General features: G+C 52.2%; 1 protein-coding gene across 1 annotated transcript; it reads right to left on the reverse strand.

The window, feature by feature from the left end:
* Window positions 1–39: 39 nt before the first annotated feature.
* On the reverse strand, window positions 40–19,868 carry VSX2 (visual system homeobox 2). Its single transcript, XM_008567522.1, has 5 exons — window positions 19,499–19,868; window positions 18,115–18,199; window positions 13,929–14,052; window positions 1,203–1,383; window positions 40–365 (listed from the first exon to the last, which is right to left on the reverse strand). Exons 1-5 carry the CDS (start codon window positions 19,866–19,868, stop codon window positions 40–42), a joined length of 1,086 nt encoding a protein of 361 aa, XP_008565744.1.
* Window positions 19,869–26,090: the final 6,222 nt, after the last annotated feature.

Here is a 26,090-nt window from a genome sequence, read left to right on the forward strand (position 1 = left end):
GCAGAGTCCTGGGGCTTCGGTGTCTTAACACCCCTTGACCTAAGCCATGTCCTTGAGCTGCGGTGGACTCAGCTTCTCGGGCGGCCTGTCCTCGTCCGCGTCCGCCTCTTCCTCTGGCTTCTCAGCATTCCGGGCCAGGCTGTCCGGCACAGGCACAGTCCCCAGCACTTTGGTGCTGTGCTCCTGAGCTTTGGCTCGGAGCGCTGCAATGCTGTTCTCCCTCAGTTCCTCCTGGGAGATGGCCACCTGAGGGTCAGGGCCCCGCTCCTCCGGCTCCATCTTGTCGAGCTTGGGCAGGGCCTGGCGTTCCACCTCGGGCTTCCTCCCCGACTCAGCTGCTGCCTCCAGCGACTTTTTGTGCATCCCTAAAAAGAATTGTTGGTATTCGGGTTTAGAAAAGCGCCTGGGAAAGCCATCTTGAACTGAAAACGGCAAAGATAGAGAGAGGCCAGAATTAAGGACGAGTAGAAAGCCTTACTTTACACACCACAGTCCCGCGAGTCCCAGGGCTGGGCCGGGCCGGGGCCAGGGGATAGGGTGGGGTGCTGGGGAGGGGGGCGGGAGGATGGGGCTGCAGACCAGCGGCTGGGAACCAGGCCTGCAGATGACTTCTCCATGCCCTGGGCACCTGGCCCCTGGTGGCCTGTTCTACCCCCCGCAGGGCACAGCTCTTGCTGCCCCCTCCCTCCCTCCTAGGATTCCAGATCTCAGAACCCCAAGATAAGCTGGTGCTGTTATCAGACACAGGCCCATAGGGCAGGTGGGGTAAGATGGCAGGTGGAGAGATATGGAAAGAAGTCCTTTGGGCAAAGCCAGAATGGTGGCCAAAGGGACTTAGGGGTCCCCTCAACCCCCAACGGGGGCTGTTTCATTCACCATAAGCCCATCTCCGGCCAAGGAGAGGGGGTACTGACCCTAGGGCAGTAATCACACCCTCCTCACAGGACAAAAAATTCCAGTCAGGGACTGTCCAGGATGAGAATCCTTGGCACCCAGTAGGTAGGTACAAGGGATAGACACCAGGCCCCAGGCCTACCCTGCCCTGAGTCCACCAAGGTGGACTGGGAGGGCTGCTTTGGAAGGCCTCTCTCCTGCTGGGCTGCTGTGGCCCAGTCCCCCTGCCCCAGGGCTCTGCCCCCTCCTCCAGGAGCCTGCTGTCCTCACCACAGGGGCAGGGCCCCAAGGAGGGTGCAGGCTCTTACCCAGCAGCCATGGGGCACAGGAGTCCATGATGCCGTCCTTAGCAGACTTGAGGATAGACTCGGGCAGAGGGATGGAGTGCCGCACCATGGCCCCGTAGAGCCCGTACTCCGCCATCACGCTGCTCCGGCCCCAGCACTTCTCCCGCTTCCTCCACTTGGCTCTGCGGTTCTGGAACCAGACCTGCAAGTGCAGAGGGGCAGGTCAGGGTGCCCTCTGAGAGGCGCTGGGTACAAGCCCTAGCCTCACACCTGCCGGAGTGGAGGTTTCTCCGGCAGGATGTCCTCACCTAAGCTCGCCCACCCCGAGGGGCCTGGGGTTCCTCCAGGCTCAGGGGCTGCTCAGGAGGACATCCAGTCCTGTGAGAATATGGTGGGCAAAATGGGTACTTTTCTTTTTTCTTCTTCTTTTTTTTTTTTTATTAAAGCAGTCTAGGGAGATGGGATAGGGACACCTCCTGGACAGGGTCTTGCAGGTGGGCAGCACCCAGCGTGGCCCTCAGTTTGCAGCTGAGGAGCCTGACCCTGGCTCTCTGGCACGCGTTCACACCTCAGCACGTAAACATCATCTCTTTTCTGGTTTGCAGAGGGGCGAATTCCTTTAGCAGCGTCTCTTGTTCAGGGGCCCCCTCTCTGCCAGAAGCCCGGAGTCCAGGGCAGTCCAGGAGGGGGAGTGTGCGCTCAGGGAGCAAAGGGCACTGCATGGTCTTGGGGGTATTGCATCCAGGTATCAGGATGGAAAGGCCCCTCTCCCAAAGCAGGGAGGTGACTCTCCCAGGACGCCTGAGTCAGCCCCCTTCCTGTGCCCTGGCCTAGCTGAGCCCTGCCTGCCACAATGACCCTCCATTTACTCTCCCCCCACAGTCCTAGGCCTAACCCTGAATTATACATGAGGGAACCAGACAGCCATCCCTCAGTCCAGGAGTGAAGAGGAGCACGTGGGAGAGGAGACGGGGGTGGGAGTTGGGTGGGGGTTGGGAGCTTGGGGGAGGGTGGGACAGCTAGGTCCCAGAGCTGATTGGTGCAGCATCTGAATGAGAGTTGGGTACCCTGGCTGTCTGCAGCACTCCCGCTCGGTTCTTGGAGGAGATCCCAGAATCCCAGCCATGCTTGGGGAGGAAGGATTTTTTGGTCCCCCAAAGCAGCTTTCCTGAGACTTCCAGCAACTGACAGAGCCAGGAGACGAGAGGCCCGCAGGAAACTGGTGGACACGGGAAGGAGCCCAGGCCCAGCCGGTCCCTTCTTGTCCCCTCGGAGCCCTTGAGAGCCTGAGGCTCGAGGCACCCCAGGGGAGGAAAGAGACGGGCTCTAGGCAGATCCATTTCCTCTGCCATTTCCACCCCTCGCCCCCGCCCGGCCCCCGCGCCCCTCCCCCGCAGCCGAGGCATCAGCTTTTGATGAAAAATTGCTCCAGCTCTATTCAGGAGGCGGCAAAAGAAGAGTCACCCCCAGGGGCAGCCCTGGGCTGATTGAAAAATAAGTTAATTTCAGTTTGAATCGATGGGCCTCAGGCGCTGAAATATCACGGGAAATTAAAGCGGCTGCTCCCCCGGGAGCCGCGGCATTGACCCGGACTAATTAATGCTGTGGGGGCGGCGCTCGCCTCGCCGCGAGCCGCCCCCAGTCCCCAGGGGACCCCAAACGCTCCTCATTTAACTAATTAGACGGGGAAAATTGGGTGTTAATTTGTTTAGGATTTTTCCCCTCTTCCCCCCCCCGGCAGCTCCCTCTCCGGCCCCCGCGCCCGGCCCCGGCCCGCGCAGGGGCGCGGAAATGAATGCGGGGCCCCCGGCAGATGGCTGCCCCGGTCACTGTGCAATCTTCTCCGACTTGATTGCTTGATTAGGTCGTTAGCACATTAAAAAAAAAAAATGGCTCGCCGTCTGGCGCTGGCGTGATGAGTGGGACGCGCGGCAGCGCCTGGGTAATTTATCTTTTTATACGGCAAAGAATTTGATTTCAATCTGCAGATATATGGAGCGCCTTTGACACCTGTTTAACATCGCACCGCTGACAGCTTAACCCTTTGCTGCCTGGGGAGCGGGTGGGGGGCTGGGGCCGGCGAGGCTCCCGCGGTTCCCGCCGCCGCCGCCAGGGGGCGGAGTGAGTGCCCGGAGGCCCGCAGCCCGCGACCTCCCGGCCACGCCCTGCAGGGGGCGCTCTGGCCCGCCTTGCATCCCCCCGACGGTCCCCAGACAGCCAGACGGTGACAGAGACGCCCCGCCGGGCTGCACAAACACCGCCCAGTCCACGCGCACCTTTAAGTTGACCCAAATGCGTACAACCCTGTTTTGGCATTTCTTTATTTGTAAATAACTGGAACCTCTAAAAACAGGGGCGACACAGCTTCAGACACCCTGGGCTTCTCCACCCCCACAGTGGCCCGCGCCACAATCACTCCTCCCCACCTTGGGTGGTGCTACCTCCGAGCCGGCCGCAGCCTTACCCGGGTTTGGCAGCTGCCGTTCCTGCTCAGAACTGAGGAGCTGGAAGCACAGGTGCAAGGCCCCCCTTGGTTCGGACCCAATCAACCTGGGTGACCCCTGCCAAGGAAAGGATTTCTATAATCTGAAGGCCACTGGATGGCTGCCTTCTTCTCTTAGAGAATGGAGAGTGTGGGCCTTGCAAGCCCGGGTTAAATCAGGCCTTGGTCCTGGCCTGGCTACACGCTGCATTTACATCTCTCCCAAGGCTGCCTGCCTGTCCTGCAGGATGTCTGCCCAACTATCTGCGGTTTGTCCTGTCCCACTCCCTCCCATTACAAGTACCCACTTGCTTCCAACTGCCTTCTCCCACAGAGGATAAATCTGAAAGTACTAATCCACAGAAAAGTATAAGTAACTTCTGGTTTCATCCACTTCTCAGAGGACACAGCAAAGAATGAACCCACTAGTGATGGAATTCCAGGCACCAAGTCTGACCACAGAGGAATGGGAAAGCTTTCTTTATGAATATAAGCAAGCCACTGTCAGGAGACAATCTGTCCTGCTTAAATATACTGCATTATAAAACAACAAGGCCACACCCATTAACTGGACCCCATGGGGCCACACGGAGAACGTTTTGGATTTTGGGGAAAATATGTGATGCATATACCACATGTTACATAATGCCCTCAGCAGCAGCAGCACCTCGTGATCAAACCCATCCATTCTGATTTTTGCAGCAAAACGTGGACACATTCACACTAAGAGGGATATGTAAATTACATAAGGTCAGGTCTGATTTTTGCCACCAAATGAGTTTTGTTGCCAAACTTATGAAAGAACTTTCCATTTTCAGCACAGTTTGGATTTAGGGATTCTGGAGAAGACACTGTGTAGTGTACAGAGACACCCCCACCTCCCCCGCAGCGGATGCCTGGGAAGGGGCATTCCCCCGGCTTCTGCAGGAGTTCCATGAGCATCTGTGCTCAAGATGGGGCAGGGCTCTCAGAGGGAAATAGCATCTTTAGGAAACTAAAGACGGGAATGCAGACTCGAGATTCAGATCATCTCTGGGGCCTGTATGCAGAACCATTTTCCTCGGTCTCCTAATTCAGGCAAATGAATAACTGGTCTGTAGATCAGACTTTGCCCACAGATACTCTCCCAGGGGAGCTGGTGCCAGCTGGTCGTTCAAACCAGGAGTCATCCAGACTCTCAGTTACGGGCCCCTGGAATGCCTGGCTCTCCGCAAAGACCAGATGCTGCTCCAATTTATGGAGGAAACCTGGACGACCAAAACAATTTCTTTTTAGGACAATTGGCAGGGAAGCTGTGGCAATGATGCCTGGGAGGAAAGTGGGCAAGGGATTAGAATTAACCCTAACCGCTCTTCATAGTCCCTTTCTATTCCCACTCTGGAAGTGGCCAGCATGTGTACAGAACTTAAAAAATCATAGAAAGCATTGAGGTCAGCAGGTCCTGAACTGGAATTTCCAGCTCTGAAAATTTACTGTGTGATCTTGGGCAAGTTACTTGACTTCTCTTTGTCTCAGTCTCTTCAAACAAAAAATAAGAATACCTGCTTTTTAGTGTTGTTTTGAGGACTAAATGAAATAAGTAAAAGTGCCTAAAATCAGTGCTTGTCACACAGAAGGTGCTCAATAAATGCTGGTTATTATTATTTCGGTGGAGGCAAAGAAAATCAGTGGGAGTCTGTCTAGAGGGCAGGTTAATCAATGGCATTACCTATCCCTCTGGCCTCCGCCATATGCCCTTTAGTAAGGCTGGACTGCTAAATAACAATAACAACTACAGGAGGAGGGGAAAAGACAGAACTAAACTTCAGGCTCTCGTTAATACAGATAGCCTCTAGTTTGTAGTTTTTAGTTAATGCTATTATCATGGGAGTGGGTTCCTGATTAAAAAAAAAAAATTCAGCTTCCTTTCTTTCTCTCTCTCTCTCTCCCTCTCTCTGTCTCTCTCTCTCTCATGTCCTCACTTGCCCTTCCATCTTCTGCCATGGGATGATGCAGTAAGAAGGCCCTCGGCAGATGCAGACCTCTCTAGCTTGGACTTCCCAGTCTTCAGAACTGTAAGAAATAAAACTCTGTTCTTTGTAAGTTATCTAGTCTCTGGTATTCTATTATAATAGCATAAAGCAGATGAAGACAGCATCTTAGATAAGATGCCAAACAGATGCCCCTGAAACTCTTCACACATTTCTAATATATTCCAGATCCTGGAGGTTCAACTGCAAGAGAACACTCACACAGCCCACACTCCCTGAGTCAGCTGTGGTTCAGAAGCTAGAAGACCTAGGTTGGAGATCTCTGCTCTGCCTCTAGCTGCCTCCGTGGCCATGGGTGCATTTCTTAACCTTTCTGGGCCTCCCATTCCTCATCAGGTTTGTTGTGAAAATTAAATGGTGTGTGGGAAATGCCTGGCACATAGTAAGAGCTAACACTTGTTGGTCTGATGCTTGATGAATTCTGCGGACAAATGTGCAATGAGATGAGGTTTTGCTTTCCAGCAAATGCTCTAGGACACATTTCGCATAAAACCAGGTCTTCCTATCTCCCACCTTTGAGATGTCTTCTCAGCATTTAGGTCCCTTTTCCTACTTGGGCTCTTGGTTCTGACAAGCTCATAATATTCTTCCAATCCCTCCCTCACTCACTTTCCTGACTGTCCACTTTCTAGAAGGGACTATTCCTTTCACATAGGAGTCTGGTCTCAAACTCTTCAGGAGAGCCTGTCTCAAGGTCCCAGCAAAGGCCAAAGCTCTGCCTTATACTTCAGGGATCCGAGTGCCTGAGAAGGGGCCCAGAGTGATGCTGAGAGTCACAAGGCTGGAGTCCCAGTCAAAAGCAAATTAGGAGGATCTTCTAGTTTGAGAATGAGCCTGGTTTTCCTGGTACATTTCCCCTTAGAGGTGGTGCCCCAGCAGTGCTCAGAAAGCCCAGGTTGGATGCCTCTAGCTGTCCACAGCTGATCTGGCAGGTGCCTCCACAGTTGGAAGAGAGAGGGTGCCTGTGCCTCCAAAGGTAGATCAGACCCAGGGAAGGACTTCTTGCCAAATGGAGGCTCCTTTGCTACAGGGCATACAGCTAGCAGGCCAGGCAAGCCTATCAGCTCTTTCTCTCACTATGTGGGTAATTAGCATGTGCCACTGTGGCTGTGCCCCAAGGCTCCTCTTGTCTCTGCACCATCCCATAGTTCCTGTCCTGCAAGCTCCCATCCTGGGCATCCCCACAAGACAACATACCCAGGGTTTCTTCCCTCAAGGGTCTCCCAGGAGACCCTCTGCTGTCCTTCCAGGACTGCCCCTGTAAAGGAGACATCTGACATGATAGACACCCTTTGCACATTCTGGTCTCCTTGCTACCCCAAGCCCTGCCCCCCAACCTTGCCTCATGCCATCAGGCCTGGCTTTCTCAGCCCTGTGGTAGCATCCATCACGTTCATGCAGCCTCTTTCCTCTCCTCTGGCTGGAAGCTGATGAATTTGGGCTCACTGCTGGCATGATTAAATGGCTGCACACCCCACACCCACTCAGCACTTCTGACACCGTATTTCAGCATTCTCCTCCAGCCCCGTTTGAGACTGAGCGAAGCGGGCTTTGCTGCCGCTTCTGATGTCCACTAGGGGGCAGCGCTGCCCACATTTCCGGGTGCCCATGCAGCATCACTGCCCGCACACCCGACAGGTCATTTTGTTGCCCACCCCACCCCTGTCACCCAAACCTCCACTGTCTTCCACTAGTGTTAATTACCCACTTGAAACACAGAAACCACTATACTGAGACTCCGACCCAGTGTTTTTACACTGACTGCACACAGAACCACCTGGAGAGATTTTAAAATGTACAGATGTTTAATTTTAAACCAATTAAATCAGAATTGCTGGGTGTAGGGGTCCCACATGAGTATTTAAAAAGCTGCCTTGGTGAACCTAATAAACATCCTGGGCCACGATCCACTGCAAACACTTCCCCATCCAGGTACCTATCCTCTTCTGGAATATAACCCCCTAATACTTTCTTCTCTACCCTCGGCCAGAGACCAGTTTAAAAGAAGCAAAGTCAAATAGTGCTAGTTAGAGAAGCTAAACTTCACACTTCAAAATATATGGGAAGCTGAAGACTACACTTTCAAACAAAAGAAAAAGGAAAAAAAATACAGGAAGCTGCGAAGAGCAGGTTGAAATATAGTCTGCTTACTTTGCAGGTCTATAGCTCTGTGTGTTGTAACGAGTACAACTTTTGTCAGAAAAAAGTACAGTAGGGCCAGCCTGTGGTTCACTTGGGAGAGCGTGATGCTGACAACACCAAGTCAAGGGTTAAGACCCCCTTACCGGTCATCTTTAAAAAAAAAAAAGTACAGTAAACAAATAAGTAAATATATATATATATACATACACGCACACATATGTCTTCTGACCCTACAATCCTAGTAATAAATGGCCCCAGGAAATAAGGTCAGTCTGGAAAGCCATTTCCCCTTCCCCTGGGCTGACATCTGGACAGTAAACAAATAAGTAAATATATATATATATATATATATATACATACACGCACACATATGTCTTCTGACCCTACAATCCTAGTAATAAGTGGCCCCAGGAAATAAGGTCAGTCTGGAAAGCCATTTCCCCTTCCCCTGGGCTGACATCTGGCAGGGGCTTCCAGAATGCCATATCCCAGCATTTTTTTGGAGACACAAGGAGGACTGTGTGCCTAAGACTAACATGGAGACTTCAAATCTTTTCTTTTCCCAAAACTGCAACTTATCCCTCCATTCCCAGCCCAGAGAGATGCAGGGTGAGGAAGTGCTTAGCCTCAAAGCACAAACGCAGAGGAAGTCGTCCTCTGCTGCTGGGACTGGCCCATCATTGCACCATTTGCTTGCTTATTACAGTTTATTTAGACAGGCATGCGTGTTTATCTCATGTGGTGGTAGTTGAGTACTGGGTTTGAATCCCAGTCTACTACTACTTACTTCACCTCTCAACCCTTCAGTTTCCTCATCCAGAAAATGGGGCTGAGAACCATATCTGACTCATCTGGTTGTCATGAGGATTAAATGAAACAAAGCATGGAAAGCATTTAGTATCTGGGACAATGATGAGTACTTAATAAATGCCAGTAATGACAATACCTTATTAAATTAGCATTTTGGAAAAATATTATCATTATTTTGTAAATGACTCAGAGTTTGGCTTGCTGGCACTGAAACGAACATTAGGAGTGGGTGTGTCTGACTTTTCACATCCACACTGTTTTGTTAGACATCAGACAGTAAACCTCAGACATATGCAGGGGTTTACTTGGTTTGGACCACAGGGGTATACATCCCAGCTGTCCACCTGGGACTGTTGAACTTCACCTGTCCTATGCCCCATTCCACCAGTGGCAGCCAGGGCCTGCTGAGGAGACATGATCCTGAGCAGCCTGCTCCATGGATCTGCTCCTCTCTTTTACAGATGGGGGAAGCTGAGGCCCAGAGATGGGAGGTGGCCTGGCCTCTGCCACACCTGGTGGGTGTCAGAGCCAGAGCTAAGACCTGGGTCCTCCAACATCCAGTCCAATAACCTTTCCATTCCACCTTGAGAATTTCTGACTCCAGACTTGGAGATTCTAGTAACTCCCCCTTTCCCCATCCTTCACCCCCAACACACACACACAAAAGCCTCTGACCCAAAGCTGGGGCAGGGGATACTGGCTCTGGAGCACTAGATTCCCATCTTTAGGTTGTTCCCACTTAACCAACACATTGAGGGGAAATAATGAGGAAGGGACAATATAGCGAAGCATGTGCTCCAGAGTCTAGAGGACTTCTGAATTCTGGCCTCTGTGCCTTAGGTTCATCATCTGTAAAATGGGAATAGTACCCAGCTCATGGGGTATTCTAGGACTCTTTGCTGAATATACATAAACTATCTCTGGAAGGAAACAAAAGACACTCTTTTGTTTGGTTTTGTGGGGGGAGGGTTTGTTTACAACAGTGTCTATACTCGATAAATATTGATTACTGTTATAAGAAACAGAGATAGAGGCCCCCCCACCTGACTTCAACCCACCTCTGTTCCCCCAGCTTCAAGTCAAAGTAAAGTCTTCAAACTCAGCGGCAGGTGCTGAAAGCGTGCACTTCGGATTCAGACCTGGTTCAAGTCTTCTGTCCCCCACTTACTAGCTGTGCGGCCTTGGGCAAGTTGCTGTGCCTTGGTTTCCTCAGTTCTAAAAGGAGGTTAACGGTCTCTACCCCACCGGTTGTCACCAGGATTTTATGATATCAGAGGTGAAGGGAGTGAGCNTGCTGACAACACCAAGTCAAGGGTTAAGACCCCCTTACCGGTCATCTTTAAAAAAAAAAAAGTACAGTAAACAAATAAGTAAATATATATATATATACATACACGCACACATATGTCTTCTGACCCTACAATCCTAGTAATAAATGGCCCCAGGAAATAAGGTCAGTCTGGAAAGCCATTTCCCCTTCCCCTGGGCTGACATCTGGCAGGGGCTTCCAGAATGCCATATCCCAGCATTTTTTTGGAGACACAAGGAGGACTGTGTGCCTAAGACTAACATGGAGACTTCAAATCTTTTCTTTTCCCAAAACTGCAACTTATCCCTCCATTCCCAGCCCAGAGAGATGCAGGGTGAGGAAGTGCTTAGCCTCAAAGCACAAACGCAGAGGAAGTCGTCCTCTGCTGCTGGGACTGGCCCATCATTGCACCATTTGCTTGCTTATTACAGTTTATTTAGACAGGCATGCGTGTTTATCTCATGTGGTGGTAGTTGAGTACTGGGTTTGAATCCCAGTCTACTACTACTTACTTCACCTCTCAACCCTTCAGTTTCCTCATCCAGAAAATGGGGCTGAGAACCATATCTGACTCATCTGGTTGTCATGAGGATTAAATGAAACAAAGCATGGAAAGCATTTAGTATCTGGGACAATGATGAGTACTTAATAAATGCCAGTAATGACAATACCTTATTAAATTAGCATTTTGGAAAAATATTATCATTATTTTGTAAATGACTCAGAGTTTGGCTTGCTGGCACTGAAACGAACATTAGGAGTGGGTGTGTCTGACTTTTCACATCCACACTGTTTTGTTAGACATCAGACAGTAAACCTCAGACATATGCAGGGGTTTACTTGGTTTGGACCACAGGGGTATACATCCCAGCTGTCCACCTGGGACTGTTGAACTTCACCTGTCCTATGCCCCATTCCACCAGTGGCAGCCAGGGCCTGCTGAGGAGACATGATCCTGAGCAGCCTGCTCCATGGATCTGCTCCTCTCTTTTACAGATGGGGGAAGCTGAGGCCCAGAGATGGGAGGTGGCCTGGCCTCTGCCACACCTGGTGGGTGTCAGAGCCAGAGCTAAGACCTGGGTCCTCCAACATCCAGTCCAATAACCTTTCCATTCCACCTTGAGAATTTCTGACTCCAGACTTGGAGATTCTAGTAACTCCCCCTTTCCCCATCCTTCACCCCCAACACACACACACAAAAGCCTCTGACCCAAAGCTGGGGCAGGGGATACTGGCTCTGGAGCACTAGATTCCCATCTTTAGGTTGTTCCCACTTAACCAACACATTGAGGGGAAATAATGAGGAAGGGACAATATAGCGAAGCATGTGCTCCAGAGTCTAGAGGACTTCTGAATTCTGGCCTCTGTGCCTTAGGTTCATCATCTGTAAAATGGGAATAGTACCCAGCTCATGGGGTATTCTAGGACTCTTTGCTGAATATACATAAACTATCTCTGGAAGGAAACAAAAGACACTCTTTTGTTTGGTTTTGTGGGGGGAGGGTTTGTTTACAACAGTGTCTATACTCGATAAATATTGATTACTGTTATAAGAAACAGAGATAGAGGCCCCCCCACCTGACTTCAACCCACCTCTGTTCCCCCAGCTTCAAGTCAAAGTAAAGTCTTCAAACTCAGCGGCAGGTGCTGAAAGCGTGCACTTCAGATTCAGACCTGGTTCAAGTCTTCTGTCCCCCACTTACTAGCTGTGCGGCCTTGGGCAAGTTGCTGTGCCTTGGTTTCCTCAGTTCTAAAAGGAGGTTAACGGTCTCTACCCCACCGGTTGTCACCAGGATTTTATGATATCAGAGGTGAAGGGAGTGAGCAGGGGGCCGGCACCAGGCACTGCTCTGAACACTACACACCTATGGCTCACTGCGTCTATACGGGAGGCAGGGGCCACTGTCATCCCCATGAGCAGATGAGGATGAGGAGAAGGCTCTGGAGGTAAAACCCAGCCATGAACCCATGCAGTCCTGCCGGTGTCCCTAACCACTACACCACCCTGCCTGTGCTGTGCATATCACATATTTAGAACATTTGGTACATGATGGAACTTATAGCTGCGGTTGCTACTGATACACACCAAGATCTTTCCCAGGCTACTTGGTTAAACACTCTGTGACGAACTACTTGACAACTCACAAACACCTTGTGGGGGCAGCGTTTAGCCATGCAGTGCTCAAAGTGTCAGAAACTCATGCCTCATTTCTCCCATCTCCACAAATTGCATAGCCCATCCTCACAGTCCCAGGGCAATGAACTTTCCTTTCTCCATCCCCCTAGCTCCTCCTGCTGGTTCTGGTGGCTTCAGACACCATGCTATAGACAACCCCCAGGCAACTTAGTGCAGCCTAACATGAGCCTGCTGAGGATTTGCAGCAGTGCAGTTACGCTAACAGAGAGCCTTCCCCCAAATCCTGAGCTCAGCAGGCTTCAAACACCCCACCCACTACAGCCAAACAGATTTTAAGACAAACAATTGCAAGACACAAGCTGTTCCTTCTTTACTGGGGCCTGACAAGAGGGGGAATTTATCAGACCTCTAGCCCACCGCAGCCACTTGTAATGGCCAACTTTGTACTAATGAAGACCAGGCAGGGCTTACTGCCACAGCATCAACCAGACTGGGCCTTGGCTTACACACACACACACACACACACACACACACACACACACACACACACACCCCACAGGATTCAGAATCAACACCCAGCTCACTCCCTCAGAACCCAATTGGGTGGAGGGTAATGGATCCAGGCCACCATGGATAATGCACCAAACATAATCTGCTTATGAATAATTGAGCTTATTGTTAGTGTCAATGTCTAAAGCCATTGACGGAAATTCCAAATAGATTTCCAGGGGAGAGAAGCCTTCTGGAAAAGCAGCTCACAGCCTCATGTCCCATTCTCTGGCCCTCCAGTGACAGAATGCTGAGCAACCCATACCTTATTTGGTTTCTTCCCTAGCACTACCCCCTCCCCGGAACACATCACACCTGGACACACAAAGGACCTTGACTGGGGAGGAAAAGCACTTTCAGGAAGTCGGGAGCCTGCCCCCTACCCCTATTCCCCAGCCTTAGCAGTGAACTATTCTCTGGACACCCAGGTGGTGGGAGCAGCTTTCACTCAAGGCTGAGATCCAGCTAAGGCAACTCCAAATCTTCTGGAAATGTTCCTCCCCACTCCCCCCTCTACTTCTGCCTCATGGAGGCCCTGCCCAGAAAATCATCAGACTTCATCTTCTCCCAGAGAAATAATTCTGCAGCCCCACTCCCGCCCAGCTAGGGGACTTCTGGACTTGGGAAGATCCTGCTGTTGCCAAAAGGAAGCCTGTGCCCACCACGGCTAAGAACATGCCGGTCCAGATCAGTGGCTGGTTATGCCACAAAACTGCCCGGGAGAGGAGAGGGCCTCAGTGAGAACACCTGCAGGCACATGTCCCAGGTCACATCCTGGGCCAGACCAGGGGAGAGCAAAGGTGCAGGAACTCAGGGCAAGGCCAGCAGAAGAAAAAAGGAGCCTCACGGGATGGAGAAGGTAGAGAGTAGGAAGAGAGGGGGCGACATCTGCAGAAGGAGGGGAGTGGAGGGAGGGGAAACAGACTGGGGTCAGGACTAGAAGCCAGCTTCCCTTTCACAGCCACCCAAAGAGGCCCGGGGCCACCTCTGGCCTTGGAATAGACATTTGGGTGTACCAAAGGGACATCTGGCACAACACAGACCCAGTAGGACCCAGGACCCACCCGGTACTCCATCTCTCATCATCAGCCCCCCTCAGGCTCTGACATACTTCTCAGGAAGCAAATACCTGTCAGCTTGAAGGAATGGTTCTTTGTGAGGACATGATCACAGGCAAGCATGTGCTCATAGCAGGGGGTGGGAGGTCAGGTCATGGGTATCTGGGACTCTGGACAGGTAGATGTCACCAACAGTGGGAGAGTGGGAGAGAGGGGCTCGGGGCTCTTACCTGTATCCTGTCTTCCGGCAGCTCCGTTTTCATGGCCAGCATCTCCCGGGCATAGACATCTGGGTAGTGAGCCTCGTTGAAGGCCTTCTCCAGCTCCTCTAGCTGGTAGGAGGTAAAGATTGTCCTGAGGGGAGCAAGACCAGACACTCAGGACCCTGAAAACTGAAAGAGCCTGTCTCAGAGAGAACAGAAAGGCCCTCCCCTATGCCTCCTGACAGACCCCAAAGCCAGGCCGGTTCTCTCTCTCTCTCTCCCCCTCTCCCCACACACACTCACACATTTACACACACACTCATAGCTTAACCCTCCAGACTCTTCTTCACTCAAGGCTGAGGACCCACACTAGCCTTCTAGTGGTGGTACAGAGGGGCATTATTTTGGCCCTCAGTGACATTTCACATTGGGAATGTTTCTGGAGGTGCGCTGGGGCAAAGCATTTTAAGAAGAAAATTTTTGAAAGCTGCAGAAAGCCCCTCTTCCTCTTCCCAAGCACAGAGAGGAGGGGCCCATTGATAAATAAGTGCCCCCCGCCCCACCCAGACCTGCTTCCTGGGCTCCCTCACAGATACTAGAGTTGATTTTTTAAACTTCACTCCAAGTTCAAAGATTTACCAGAAGGTCAAATGCAGCTTCAACCTCAGTGTTTGTACAGCCGAGAACTGAATCTCCCACCCCCTAACCCACCCCAACTCCTTCCTCGTCACCAGCCCATCCTCTGGCACCACGCAGACCTACCCGCTCCCTAGGACTGCCATCAGACTCTTTCCCCCGTCCCCTCCTGTGCTCAGAAGGCAAGGGCTACCTTCCAACCATTCCACACGCTGACTCAGCCACTCACCTGGTGGGGGGTCCCATGTAAGCCACCCTGAGAACCCCCTACCCCCCCAAAAGAGCTGCTCACATTGACCTATTTTGTGACAGAAACTGCTTCAATAATATGGTAAAAAGCCACATCCTCTCATCCTGGGAAAATACACAAATGAATGTGCTCCAACACATAAAATTTTGCCTCCAATATTAGGGAGTTCATAGACCCTCTTTCCTGAATAAACCACTAAACACCTACTTACAGAAACAAACTCTTCTATTTTCAGAACTTAATTTCACCAGGTTTCAGGTGACCTTTATCCCGGACCCTCATCAACAAGCCAGTGGGCAACATAGTCCAGTTTCCACGAACTGAACTCATAAAATTCATACATCCTTTCCTTGGTCCCCTGGGATTTGGACCCTGGGACCAGCACCAGGGTTTAGAATCCCTCACTGCTGTGCCCTCACCCAACACAAACTAAAGTACAAATTTAAGCTCCACGCATTCCTTGTGCTGGTGTCAGCTTTGTCTTGGGGGATAAAGCCAGCGAGGATGAGGGAGAAAGACTGTGCTCTTTATAGAAAATGACTGGGCTGAGTCTAAATCGTTTCTCCTATTCTCTTGGTGGTGGTGGGGGGTGTATATGGAATGCTTATGTAAACAGAAAGTTAATTCTTCAGAATATTGAAGATCTGCTTTCTTTCTGTTTCTATCCTGTCACTTGCTGAAGGGTCCATGAGCAGATCGTCAAAATAATTTTAAAATGCAAGTGTTTTCTAAAACCAGGGAAACTGAGGCACACAGGTAGTGTAGCCTGGACAAAGACAAACAGGAGAGCTGATTATAGGTCATTTAGAACCATTCAAGTCTCTACTTGGGAGAGCCCTCATTCAAAAAACAAAACCAAAAACTCAAATCCCCCAAACTTCCCCTAATTCCTGCCTCAGAACTGGTCTGCATGTTGGACTCTAACATGCTCTCCTGGGAGGTCCCCTTTCCCCCACAATGTGACCCAAACTCTGCTCCTGGCTTATGCAGAACCCCAAACTCTTCGGGCTGCTGTTGTCTCCTGTCTGAAGAGGAGCTAAGCTTTCCTAGTAAATGGAAGAGCAAAATCTGAGGGACTCTCACCATGGCTGCTCCATCCCCACGTCACCCGCAAGCCCTGCTAAACCTGGTTTGTTTCTGGGAGATAGAGACAAGCCCATTTCTCAGCATCAGGTTCTGGAATCTCTAATCCATAATCCCCAAATGAGAGAAGTCAAGGAAAATGTATTTTTTACTAATTGAAAACTGCACCTGCCTTCAGTAGCCATTCTCCTGTCTTCAATAATCTGCTCCCTTTATGCACCAGAAATAGACAGAAACTCAAGGCAGTTAATACCCTGGTGTTGGTGAGTTGCTGTTCTGCGCCCCTGCCTACCCCCGGGAACGCAGCAAAGCCCCCAGAGTTTTCCCTAGTAGAGAGGGTGGCAGATGAGGAACAGAGTGTCAGGAACTTTAAGCATAACGTTGGGCTATGGTCACTCAGCTCCGAATGCCGTGCCACAGTGAGAGGTCCTGATGCAGAAACACCATTTTTGCACCCAGAGTTTTGGAGATGCTTTTCTCCAGAGCTCTCCATGCTACGGGGACCCCCCCCCCCTCCATGTCGGCACGGGGGCACTTCCGTTGGTCTAGGACCTGCCGTCTGTCCACAGTCCCTGTCCCTGCTTGGGGCGGCTGACAGGATTACCCACCCCGGGACCAGCATGAGAGGGCGCATAAGACGTGTATTAATGAATATTCGTTGAATGAATGAATATTTTTAAAAAGGACCCAGGATCAGACTTAAAAAAAAAAGTTTCCGTTTCAAATAAAACAAACTAAACAAAAGCAAACAGCTGCCTCAAGGGAATGAACCCAGATCCCCGAGAAACCAAGTCGAAGTTCACCCTCATTCAAGCGGGACCCGTTGGGGCCTGAGAGGTCAGGAAGGGCCGTTTTACAAGATCGGGGTCGATGGTGGAGTTTCCGAGGGCCAAGGGACAGCGAAGCGAAGAAATATGCAGAGAGTGGGGTGCGAAGGGGCCGGGAACGAGCCGAGGACACAGAAGGGGACGTAGGGGGTGGGGTGGGGCGGGGACCGGGGAGCGCCCGGTGGGGAATTGTCCCGGAGGGAGCGGGGACCCAGAGCGCGCCCTACCTGGACGGGGCAGCACCTGAGAGCGGCACCCGGCACCCTGGTTCTCGTTCCTTTATTTCACAGTTTTACAAAAGGAACGGATAGCGGTAGCGGTGATGCGAGAGGGAACAAGGGTCTGGGGGCGGGAGGGGGAGAGGGGATTACTTTTCAGGCTATACCTTTCGGCACCTACTGAATTTTAACTTTGTGCAAGTGATGTCTATATAAAGGCATATTTTTAAAAACTCTTTAGTCTGTATTCCAAAGCAACCCTCTCCACTCTAGGTCGGGCTGGCGGGACTATCTAGTCTACACCCCACACACACTCCCCATTTTACAGACGTGGAAACTGAGGCTCAAGGAAGGAAAGGAAGGGAAACGACCCGCTCAGGTTCACAAAACAGCAGAAGCCTAAAGAAAACGTCCCATCAGTGCAGATATGGCTCAAGCTTTGGGGAACGGTGCGAGCAGAAAGCTAGGGAGTCGGCAGAGAGGACAGAGGCCACGGGAGAAGAGTGGGGGTGCGGGGCAGAGGGCAAAGAACCGGCTCGGGCGAAAGGGGGGAGCAGATCTGCCTGCCGCAGGCTGGCGGGACTATCTAGTCTACACCCCACACACACTCCCCATTTTACAGACGTGGAAACTGAGGCTCAAGGAAGGAAAGGAAGGGAAACGACCCGCTCAGGTTCACAAAACAGCAGAAGCCTAAAGAAAACGTCCCATCAGTGCAGATATGGCTCAAGCTTTGGGGAACGGTGCGAGCAGAAAGCTAGGGAGTCGGCAGAGAGGACAGAGGCCACGGGAGAAGAGTGGGGGTGCGGGGCAGAGGGCAAAGAACCGGCTCGGGCGAAAGGTGGGAGCAGATCTGCCTGCCGCAGGGTCTGCGCGGCTCTCGGGAGGCGCCGATGCCGAGATCGGGGGGCCGCCAGCCCCTCTCCGGCTCCGGCTCGGGCCAGGCTGCGGCCTTTCCTTTCTCCCGCAGGAGGAGAAAGCCGGAACGTGCCTGTCACCACCATCCTCACCGGCACGGCCGGACGCCGGGGCCCACGGCAGATTCCCCCAACAACGTCCCGTCTCCCTTCCCTAACGCCGCCTTCCAGCCCTAGACCGGAGATCGGCGAAAACAGGGTCCAAGCGGCCCGAGCCCGGAATAGGGGACCGCAAGAGGTGGGTGGGCAGGAGAGGTACGCAAAGCGCCGCGGTGGCCTTACCTGTGTCGCCGCTTCTTCCGTTTCTTGGTCTGGCATAAAGCCGATTTGGACATTTTTCGGTCGCTGGAGGAGACATCTTCAGAATCTGAAAAGCGGGCGGAGGGACATGCGGCAGAGTGGGGGGCGCGCTCGGTGGTGCCCGAAACCCGCGAGGGCCCCACGCAGGGCCTCTTCCGGGAGTGGCGGGGCCCTGCTCAATCTCCCCGGGAAGCCCTCCGGGAGCCCCGGCAGCCGTCCGCATCCCTAAGCTCATGCTGGCCCCACGCACACGGGCGCCTGAATCCAGAGGTTTTGGACAGATTTCGTTACAAGAAAGGCAAAGGCCCCGGCGCGCTTGGGGCAGAGCAGCAGGGAGAGCGCGGCAGCCTCGGGGGGTCGCAGGGACCCTCAGCGGCGCTCCCGGCTCTGCGTCCTGCTCTGTATTTGCAGCCCCGGCGGCAGGGCCGGAAAGTTGGCCCCAGGAGCGGAGCCAGGACGCGGGAAGCTGGGCTCCAGGAAAGGCTGGGGGCTTCCCGGGCAGGGCCTCTTTTGCGGTGCCCACAGAATGCGCCCCCGCTCCAGGCTGGAGAACCTGCGACGCGCCACTTTTCGTTGCTCTTCTAAATAATAATAATAATAATGGGGGGGGGGAGACAAAAAATCGGAGGAATTGCCGATTGTGAACAAGAACCGGAGGGCAGAGCAGGCAGGAAAGCACAGTCAGGAGAGCGGCCCAGGGAGGGCGAGACGAGGTCATCCAGGGTCCCAGAGCCCGCGAGGAGCCAGGATCCGATATATCGTGGCGCGTACATGGGATCAGATGGCGGCCGCTTCGGCCGCCGCGGTGGCCAGGTTGTCCGAGTTCGTGGGTTGAAAAATAAAACCCCGCTGACCAACGCGGAGGGGTTTGGAATGGAGAAAGGAAGAAAAGGACGACTTTGGACACCAGGGCTGGGGCCAGAGCTGGCACCCGCTTCCCGGAGAGCAGCGCGCGGAGCAGCTTAGGGTTCCAGGAGTGGGGGTCCTCCGGGAGGCCGGGGCTGCAGTGGAGCAGCGGAGCTGGAGCCCTCCAGCCCACCCGAAGACCCTGCGCCACGGGCTTCGACATTCCAAATCCCGTTTCCAGTGGGGCCCCAATGGGGCGCCGCGGCCGAGCCAGGCCCGACGCGGGGACTGGAGAACTACTCCGCGGCCAGGAAAGCCGGGGCCGAAACCTGGCGGGAGCCCGAGCGTCCTCTCGGCCCCCGCCGCAGGTTGCGCCGGCCGCAGGCCCCGGCTGCGACCCCTCGGCCTGGCACGAACTTTTCCGCCCGAAGGAGGCCTGGTCCGGCAGGCGAGAGCCGACGGCGCGGGGCTCCCGGCTCTCGCCCCCATCAGGCAGCCCCGCAGCCTCGCCCTCACCTACCCGAGCTGGCCGTCTGGCTGGTGTCCAGCGGCCCCGACGCTCTGCCCAGTGGCTGCAAGTGGACGTTCTGCGGGTCGGACAGCACTTCTAGGAAGGTGGGCTGCGCATAGAAGCCGGGGAGCCCCCCGGGCCCCAGCAGCCCCATGCCGCCCACTCCTGCGGGGCTGAGCACGGAGCGCGCCGCCAGCAAGTGCCCGGGGGCCAGGCCGTCGAGGGCAGCCCGCGGGTGGGAGCTGGGGGGCTCCTTGTTTAAGCCCAGGATCTCCTGGATGCCGAACCCGGTGCACCTGGCCGGAGCGCCCCCTGAGGTACTCTTGGCCACAGTCTCGGATTTGGGCTTGCTCAGCGCTTCCCCCGCTTTCCCCGTCATCTCCCGGTTCTTTGGAGGGGCTGAGGCCGCGGGTCCTTTGCTCCCCCCACCCCCCCGCCGGGCTCCCCGCTTAGCGAGGTTGGTCCCAGGTGCCCCCTCCGATGTCTAATGCTCTGGAGCCCCAAGGAGATTCCCCTTTTATCCAACCAGGCGGCAGCCCAAGTGGGGTCAGAGCTGAGCAGCCAATCACCGGGGCCAGGAGCGATTAGGAATTCCAAAAAGCTGGCAGCTCCAGCCGCAGGCAGTGCCGAGGGGCCAGGGCGCTGCGGGCCCAGCACCAGGTGGGCTCTGCAGGATGCCCATGGGCAGGGACTCCAGGGGCCAAGGTAGGACAACAAGGTTCAGGGCTATTCCAGGAGGCAGAGTGGCTTGGGGCTCTGCACAGAGCCTGGCTGGGACATGTAACTGCCTTGGCCAGGACAGGTCCCTGGGTGGGGTGGGAGGAGGCTAAGGGCAGAGGCTAGACCCTGGGAGACCTCCTCCTTCCCTCAACTCCTATGCAGGTGCAGAGCTTCAAAGAGGCCCAAATATGGGACACCTGTGTAAAAGGTGGAACAAGGGAAGGGCAAGTGCCCTAAGCAGTGTCTGCGGTGGCAACGCAGAGAAAAGAAGGGCCAAGGTGTGGAGGGGGACATGTGGGGGTGGAAGAAAGCTCAAAGGTGTCTCCTCAGCACAGGATACAATGCCCAGTTCAAGAATAGCTCCTCCAGAAATACTGGCCCAACGGATGAAGGGGTCAGGAATAGTGGTCCCTGTGGGAGACAGGAGTGTGATGACTTCTGGAGAATAACCATGGAAGTTTCAACATCTTCCTAGGGTAAAAATGAATTGTGCTCAGTTTCCATGGCAGGACTTTATTTATTCTTCCATCCATTCATTCAATATGTATTGAGCAACTACTAGCTCTGAGCTAGTAACTAGGGGTTCTGCAGTAAATCAGGTTGACAAGGCAAAGGGCCTGCTATGCTTCAGAGTTCATTGAGCAAACAGTGAAGAGGAAGGGATTGTTGATGTGGAGAGGAAGGCGGCAGGGGGCAAGGGTCAATGCAAAGGTGAGCTGCTTTCCCTACAGATGGGAATCCTCTGACCAACTCCTGCGTGGAAGCTGCTGACCTGCACCTGGAGAGAAGAGAAAAGCCTGAATTCCAAAGATGGCAGTGGAGCCCTGGTTTCCCACAGTGCTTCTGTGTGTAGGCTCAGAGGAGAGAGCATGGCTCCCTTGAGCCCAGGTGTCATTAGTGAAGGTGATCATACACACACGCACACACACACACACACACATACGCCAAGGACACCTGTGAATCTGTACCCCACCACCTCAGTGAACTCTTCAGTGACCTTTCTCGGGGCTGGGAACTGTCTTATCTATCTTGGAACTCTCCTCTCCACTGTGCCTAGCATACAGTAGGGTTTTTTTTTTTATTTTTTAAAAGATGACTGATAAGGGGATCTTAACCCTTGGCTTGGTGTTTTCAGGATCACACTCAGCCAATGAGCGAACTGGCCATCCCTATATAGGATCCGAACCCATGGCCTTGGTGTTATCAGCACCACACTCTCCCGAGTGAGCCACGGGCCGGCCCTACAGTAGGTTTTAAATAAATGTTTCTTAAATTAAAGGTACCCTATGAAGGGAGATAAAGATAGGGTCAGTTGCTTTGGGGAGAGATTGGAATGGGAAGAGATTCTTTTTAGGATTTCTAGGTCAGTAAGCTGCAAACCCCCAAATAGAAAGAAATTCTCTAACCATCCCCAGCCTACTGTCAAAGCATCCAGTACCCTCTATGGCATCTATGGGGCCAGACTGAGAGGTAAGAGGAGACTCTATAGGATATGGAAACTAGGTGTTGCTAACAGGGCTTTTGTGAGGTGGGTCTCCATCCCCTCTGGCCTGGTCCACATGAGAGTTGGAATCAGGCAGGGGCATCTCACAGTGCAGGAGGTATCTGGGAGAGGTGTGCTATTCACTCCAAGGGCAGCCTCCTTATCCCGTCATAATGGCATGGCTACTGTGCACCTCCATTGTCCCAGACCCTTTACATGGTATGATCTCTGGTCCTCACATAACCCTATTAGCACCTTAGTTCCACATCTGAAAGTTAGCATGGCAATTCTTACTTGCAACATGCAGACTCGGAGATGCACACTCTCAAGGCATCATTCACCTTCTATTTGGTGGAGTTGGGTTCCAAGTGACAGCACTCACATAGACAACAATGTAAATAGTGCCCCCGGGAGTCATCAAGGCATGACCTTGGCCACCAGATAAGAATTTCTATCCCCATTTAATGGATACAGAAATTTAGGTTCCTTAGTAAGCAGCAGAGGCCAGGCTCCACCTCAAATGAGTCTGATGTCAGAAGCTGTTCTCTTTTGACTCCATCCCTCTCCTGGCCTCCTCTAAGATCATGCCAGCCTACCCCGGGAGGATGGATGAGGATGTTATGTTAACAGCATCTGTCATGTCCCTGACTTATCATGAGACATCCACGATGAGCCAGATGCCAGCCGATGGGCAGACGTGAGTGATGGAAAATAAGTGGGTGAGTGATGAAGTCGACTTGCCAGCAGATGAGGATGAAAAATCTCTTGACCAAACCCCATGTCTGAAGCTGCCAATTCCCAATCCCAGGGAGATAGTCCCCCTTCTGCCCTAGGAGGTTGGGGACAGGGACCCCAAGCCCTCTGAGAAGCACCCTTGCCAGAGGCTGCAGGTGGAGGGAGGGCCCAGCATCAGCCTGCAGCCAGCCCCACCCTGGGAGCCCAGCAGATTCCTGATTTCCATGGCAGGACTTTATTTATTCTTCCATCCATTCATTCAATATGTATTGAGCAACTACTAGCTCTGAGCTAGTAACCAGGGGTTCTGCAGTAAATCAGGTTGACAAGGCAAAGGGCCTGCTATGCTTCAGAGTTCATTNCACACACACACACACACATACGCCAAGGACACCTGTGAATCTGTACCCCACCACCTCAGTGAACTCTTCAGTGACCTTTCTCGGGGCTGGGAACTGTCTTATCTATCTTGGAACTCTCCTCTCCACTGTGCCTAGCATACAGTAGGGTTTTTTTTTTTATTTTTTAAAAGATGACTGATAAGGGGATCTTAACCCTTGGCTTGGTGTTTTCAGGATCACACTCAGCCAATGAGCGAACTGGCCATCCCTATATAGGATCCGAACCCATGGCCTTGGTGTTATCAGCACCACACTCTCCCGAGTGAGCCACGGGCCGGCCCTACAGTAGGTTTTAAATAAATGTTTCTTAAATTAAAGGTACCCTATGAAGGGAGATAAAGATAGGGTCAGTTGCTTTGGGGAGAGATTGGAATGGGAAGAGATTCTTTTTAGGATTTCTAGGTCAGTAAGCTGCAAACCCCCAAATAGAAAGAAATTCTCTAACCATCCCCAGCCTACTGTCAAAGCATCCAGTACCCTCTATGGCATCTATGGGGCCAGACTGAGAGGTAAGAGGAGACTCTATAGGATATGGAAACTAGGTGTTGCTAACAGGGCTTTTGTGAGGTGGGTCTCCATCCCCTCTGGCCTGGTCCACATGAGAGTTGGAATCAGGCAGGGGCATCTCACAGTGCAGGAGGTATCTGGGAGAGGTGTGCTATTCACTCCAAGAGCAGCCTCCTTATCCCGTCATAATGGCATGGCTACTGTGCACCTCCATTGTCCCAGACCCTTTACATGGTATGATCTCTGGTCCTCACATAACCCTATTAGCACCTTAGTTCCACATCTGAAAGTTAGCATGGCAATTCTTACTTGCAACATGCAGACTCGGAGATGCACACTCTCAAGGCATCATTCACCTTCTATTTGGTGGAGTTGGGTTCCAAGTGACAGCACTCACATAGACAACAATGTAAATAGTGCCCCCGGGAGTCATCAAGGCATGACCTTGGCCACCAGATAAGAATTTCTATCCCCATTTAATGGATACAGAAATTTAGGTTCCTTAGTAAGCAGCAGAGGCCAGGCTCCACCTCAAATGAGTCTGATGTCAGAAGCTGTTCTCTTTTGACTCCATCCCTCTCCTGGCCTCCTCTAAGATCATGCCAGCCTACCCCGGGAGGATGGATGAGGATGTTATGTTAACAGCATCTGTCATGTCCCTGACTTATCATGAGACATCCACGATGAGCCAGATGCCAGCCGATGGGCAGACGTGAGTGATGGAAAATAAGTGGGTGAGTGATGAAGTCGACTTGCCAGCAGATGAGGATGAAAAATCTCTTGACCAAACCCCATGTCTGAAGCTGCCAATTCCCAATCCCAGGGAGATAGTCCCCCTTCTGCCCTAGGAGGTTGGGGACAGGGACCCCAAGCCCTCTGAGAAGCACCCTTGCCAGAGGCTGCAGGTGGAGGGAGGGCCCAGCATCAGCCTGCAGCCAGCCCCACCCTGGGAGCCCAGCAGATTCCTGGGCAGGGGGCTGTCTCTGAGCTTTTGAGGTGTCATCGTCATACTCCACAGCTGCCTAGCTTGGGACAGACCCAGACTCAAGATATTTGGATTATGGGGGAGCCCTATAGGGAAAGGCAGACCCCCAAAGCTTGGGCTAGGTGTGGAGAGGAGTGAACTGTACCCTTTCAGAGGCATTTAGCTTGGTACACTGGATCCAAATCCTGGGTCTTCTTTGAACCAATCATTTTACTTCTTAGCATCAATTGCTTTACCTGTAAAACAGCCTGATAACGGAGTGGTGAGCATCCCTTGAGTCCCTGAGTTAGCATAGGGGTCAAGGGCGTGGACTCTAGAGCCAGACTGCCTGGATTCAAACTCCTACTCTATCACTTGCGTGGTGACCTTGGGAAAGTGACTCAATTTCTTCATTCATAAGATGGGGATAATGGTAGTACCTGTCCCTTAGAATTGTCATGAAGATTAGAAATGTACAGTGCTGAAAATGATGAATAAGGCAACACCACGAGTGTACAAAATGAGGCTACAAAATAAAGCACGTGTGAATTTTTTTTTTTTTTTTTTGGCAGCTGGCTGGTACAGGGATCTGAACCCTTGACGCTGGTGTTACAAGGTGGTGTTCTAACCAGCTGAGCCAACCAGCCAGCTCTGAATGTTTGTTATCATCATGCAGGAGGATACAGTACTTGGAACTGGCAATATGGTGTGAACAAGACAGACCTATTCCTTGCCTTTGTGGATTTGGTAAAGCAGTCAGCGAGGTGCCTGGCCCTGGGGACTCAATACATTGTGGCTCTTACTACTATCATTAATGGGTGCCAGGCCCGTTATCACATTTAATCCACTCAACTTCTCTGAGAGGTCAGTTCTGTCCCCCTGGTCAAAAATAAGATGCTAAAGCTCAGGGAGGGAGATTAGGGAAGAGGGAGGAAGGCATCTTCTTTGCCTTGGTGTTGCAGCCCAAATCACTCTCCCCTGCTAGCTGCCTTTCTGAATCCCTACCCAGCCGTCAGCAACAATTTTGGGGGAGGGATTGGGAAATGCAGGGAAGAGAAAGGATCTGTGTTTGAATCAATAATCCCATTATGAATCTGTCACCCATGAATGTGTTTCACTTTTTTAATGCTCTTGTGTATTTTATCTTTCTTTGTGCTGGACCGTTCTCCTGAGAGAGTCTTAGGATGTGCCCAGCCCCAAAGGTCCTGCTCTCACCTCCTCCTGCCATCAGACATTGGATCAGATATTCTGTTGCCTTTGTTCCATAGAGGCTGATGCTGGAAGAAAAACAGGAGGGATTTTGATTCACATTTAACTTGCACGCACCGAACATTTATTAAGTTCTAGACTTTTTGACATCAACTCAGTGAATCCTCCCAACTACCATGAATGATGTGTATCATTTTTCAAATGAGGAAGCAACCTCAGGGAGGCTAGGTGACCTCCCCAAGAACACATAGTTGCCAAAAGCCAAGCTGGAGTCCAACTCCACTGCTTTCTTGTTTTCTTGAAGATGGAAGAAGAACGTCAAGCAGAAGAAGGGATCTTGGACATAGGCAGGCAAACGATGCCCCAAAATGCTTGAGCTACCATCCTTCCCCACAGAGAATGGGAGACAACCCAGAGTGGTTGGGAAGGGCTACTGAGGTCAAGGCTAGGGTGAGTCTGCAGAGCGCAGGGCTGCTAAGAGCATCTGTATTAGTCTGTTTTTTTTGTTGTTGTTGCTATAAGAGAATACACAGAACTGGGTGATTTATAAAGAAAAACAAACATTATTGCTTACAGTTTCTG

Source organism: Galeopterus variegatus, unplaced genomic scaffold (assembly GCF_000696425.1).
Source record: "Galeopterus variegatus unplaced genomic scaffold, G_variegatus-3.0.2 Scaffold325, whole genome shotgun sequence".
Lineage (NCBI taxonomy): Eukaryota > Metazoa > Chordata > Mammalia > Dermoptera > Cynocephalidae > Galeopterus > Galeopterus variegatus.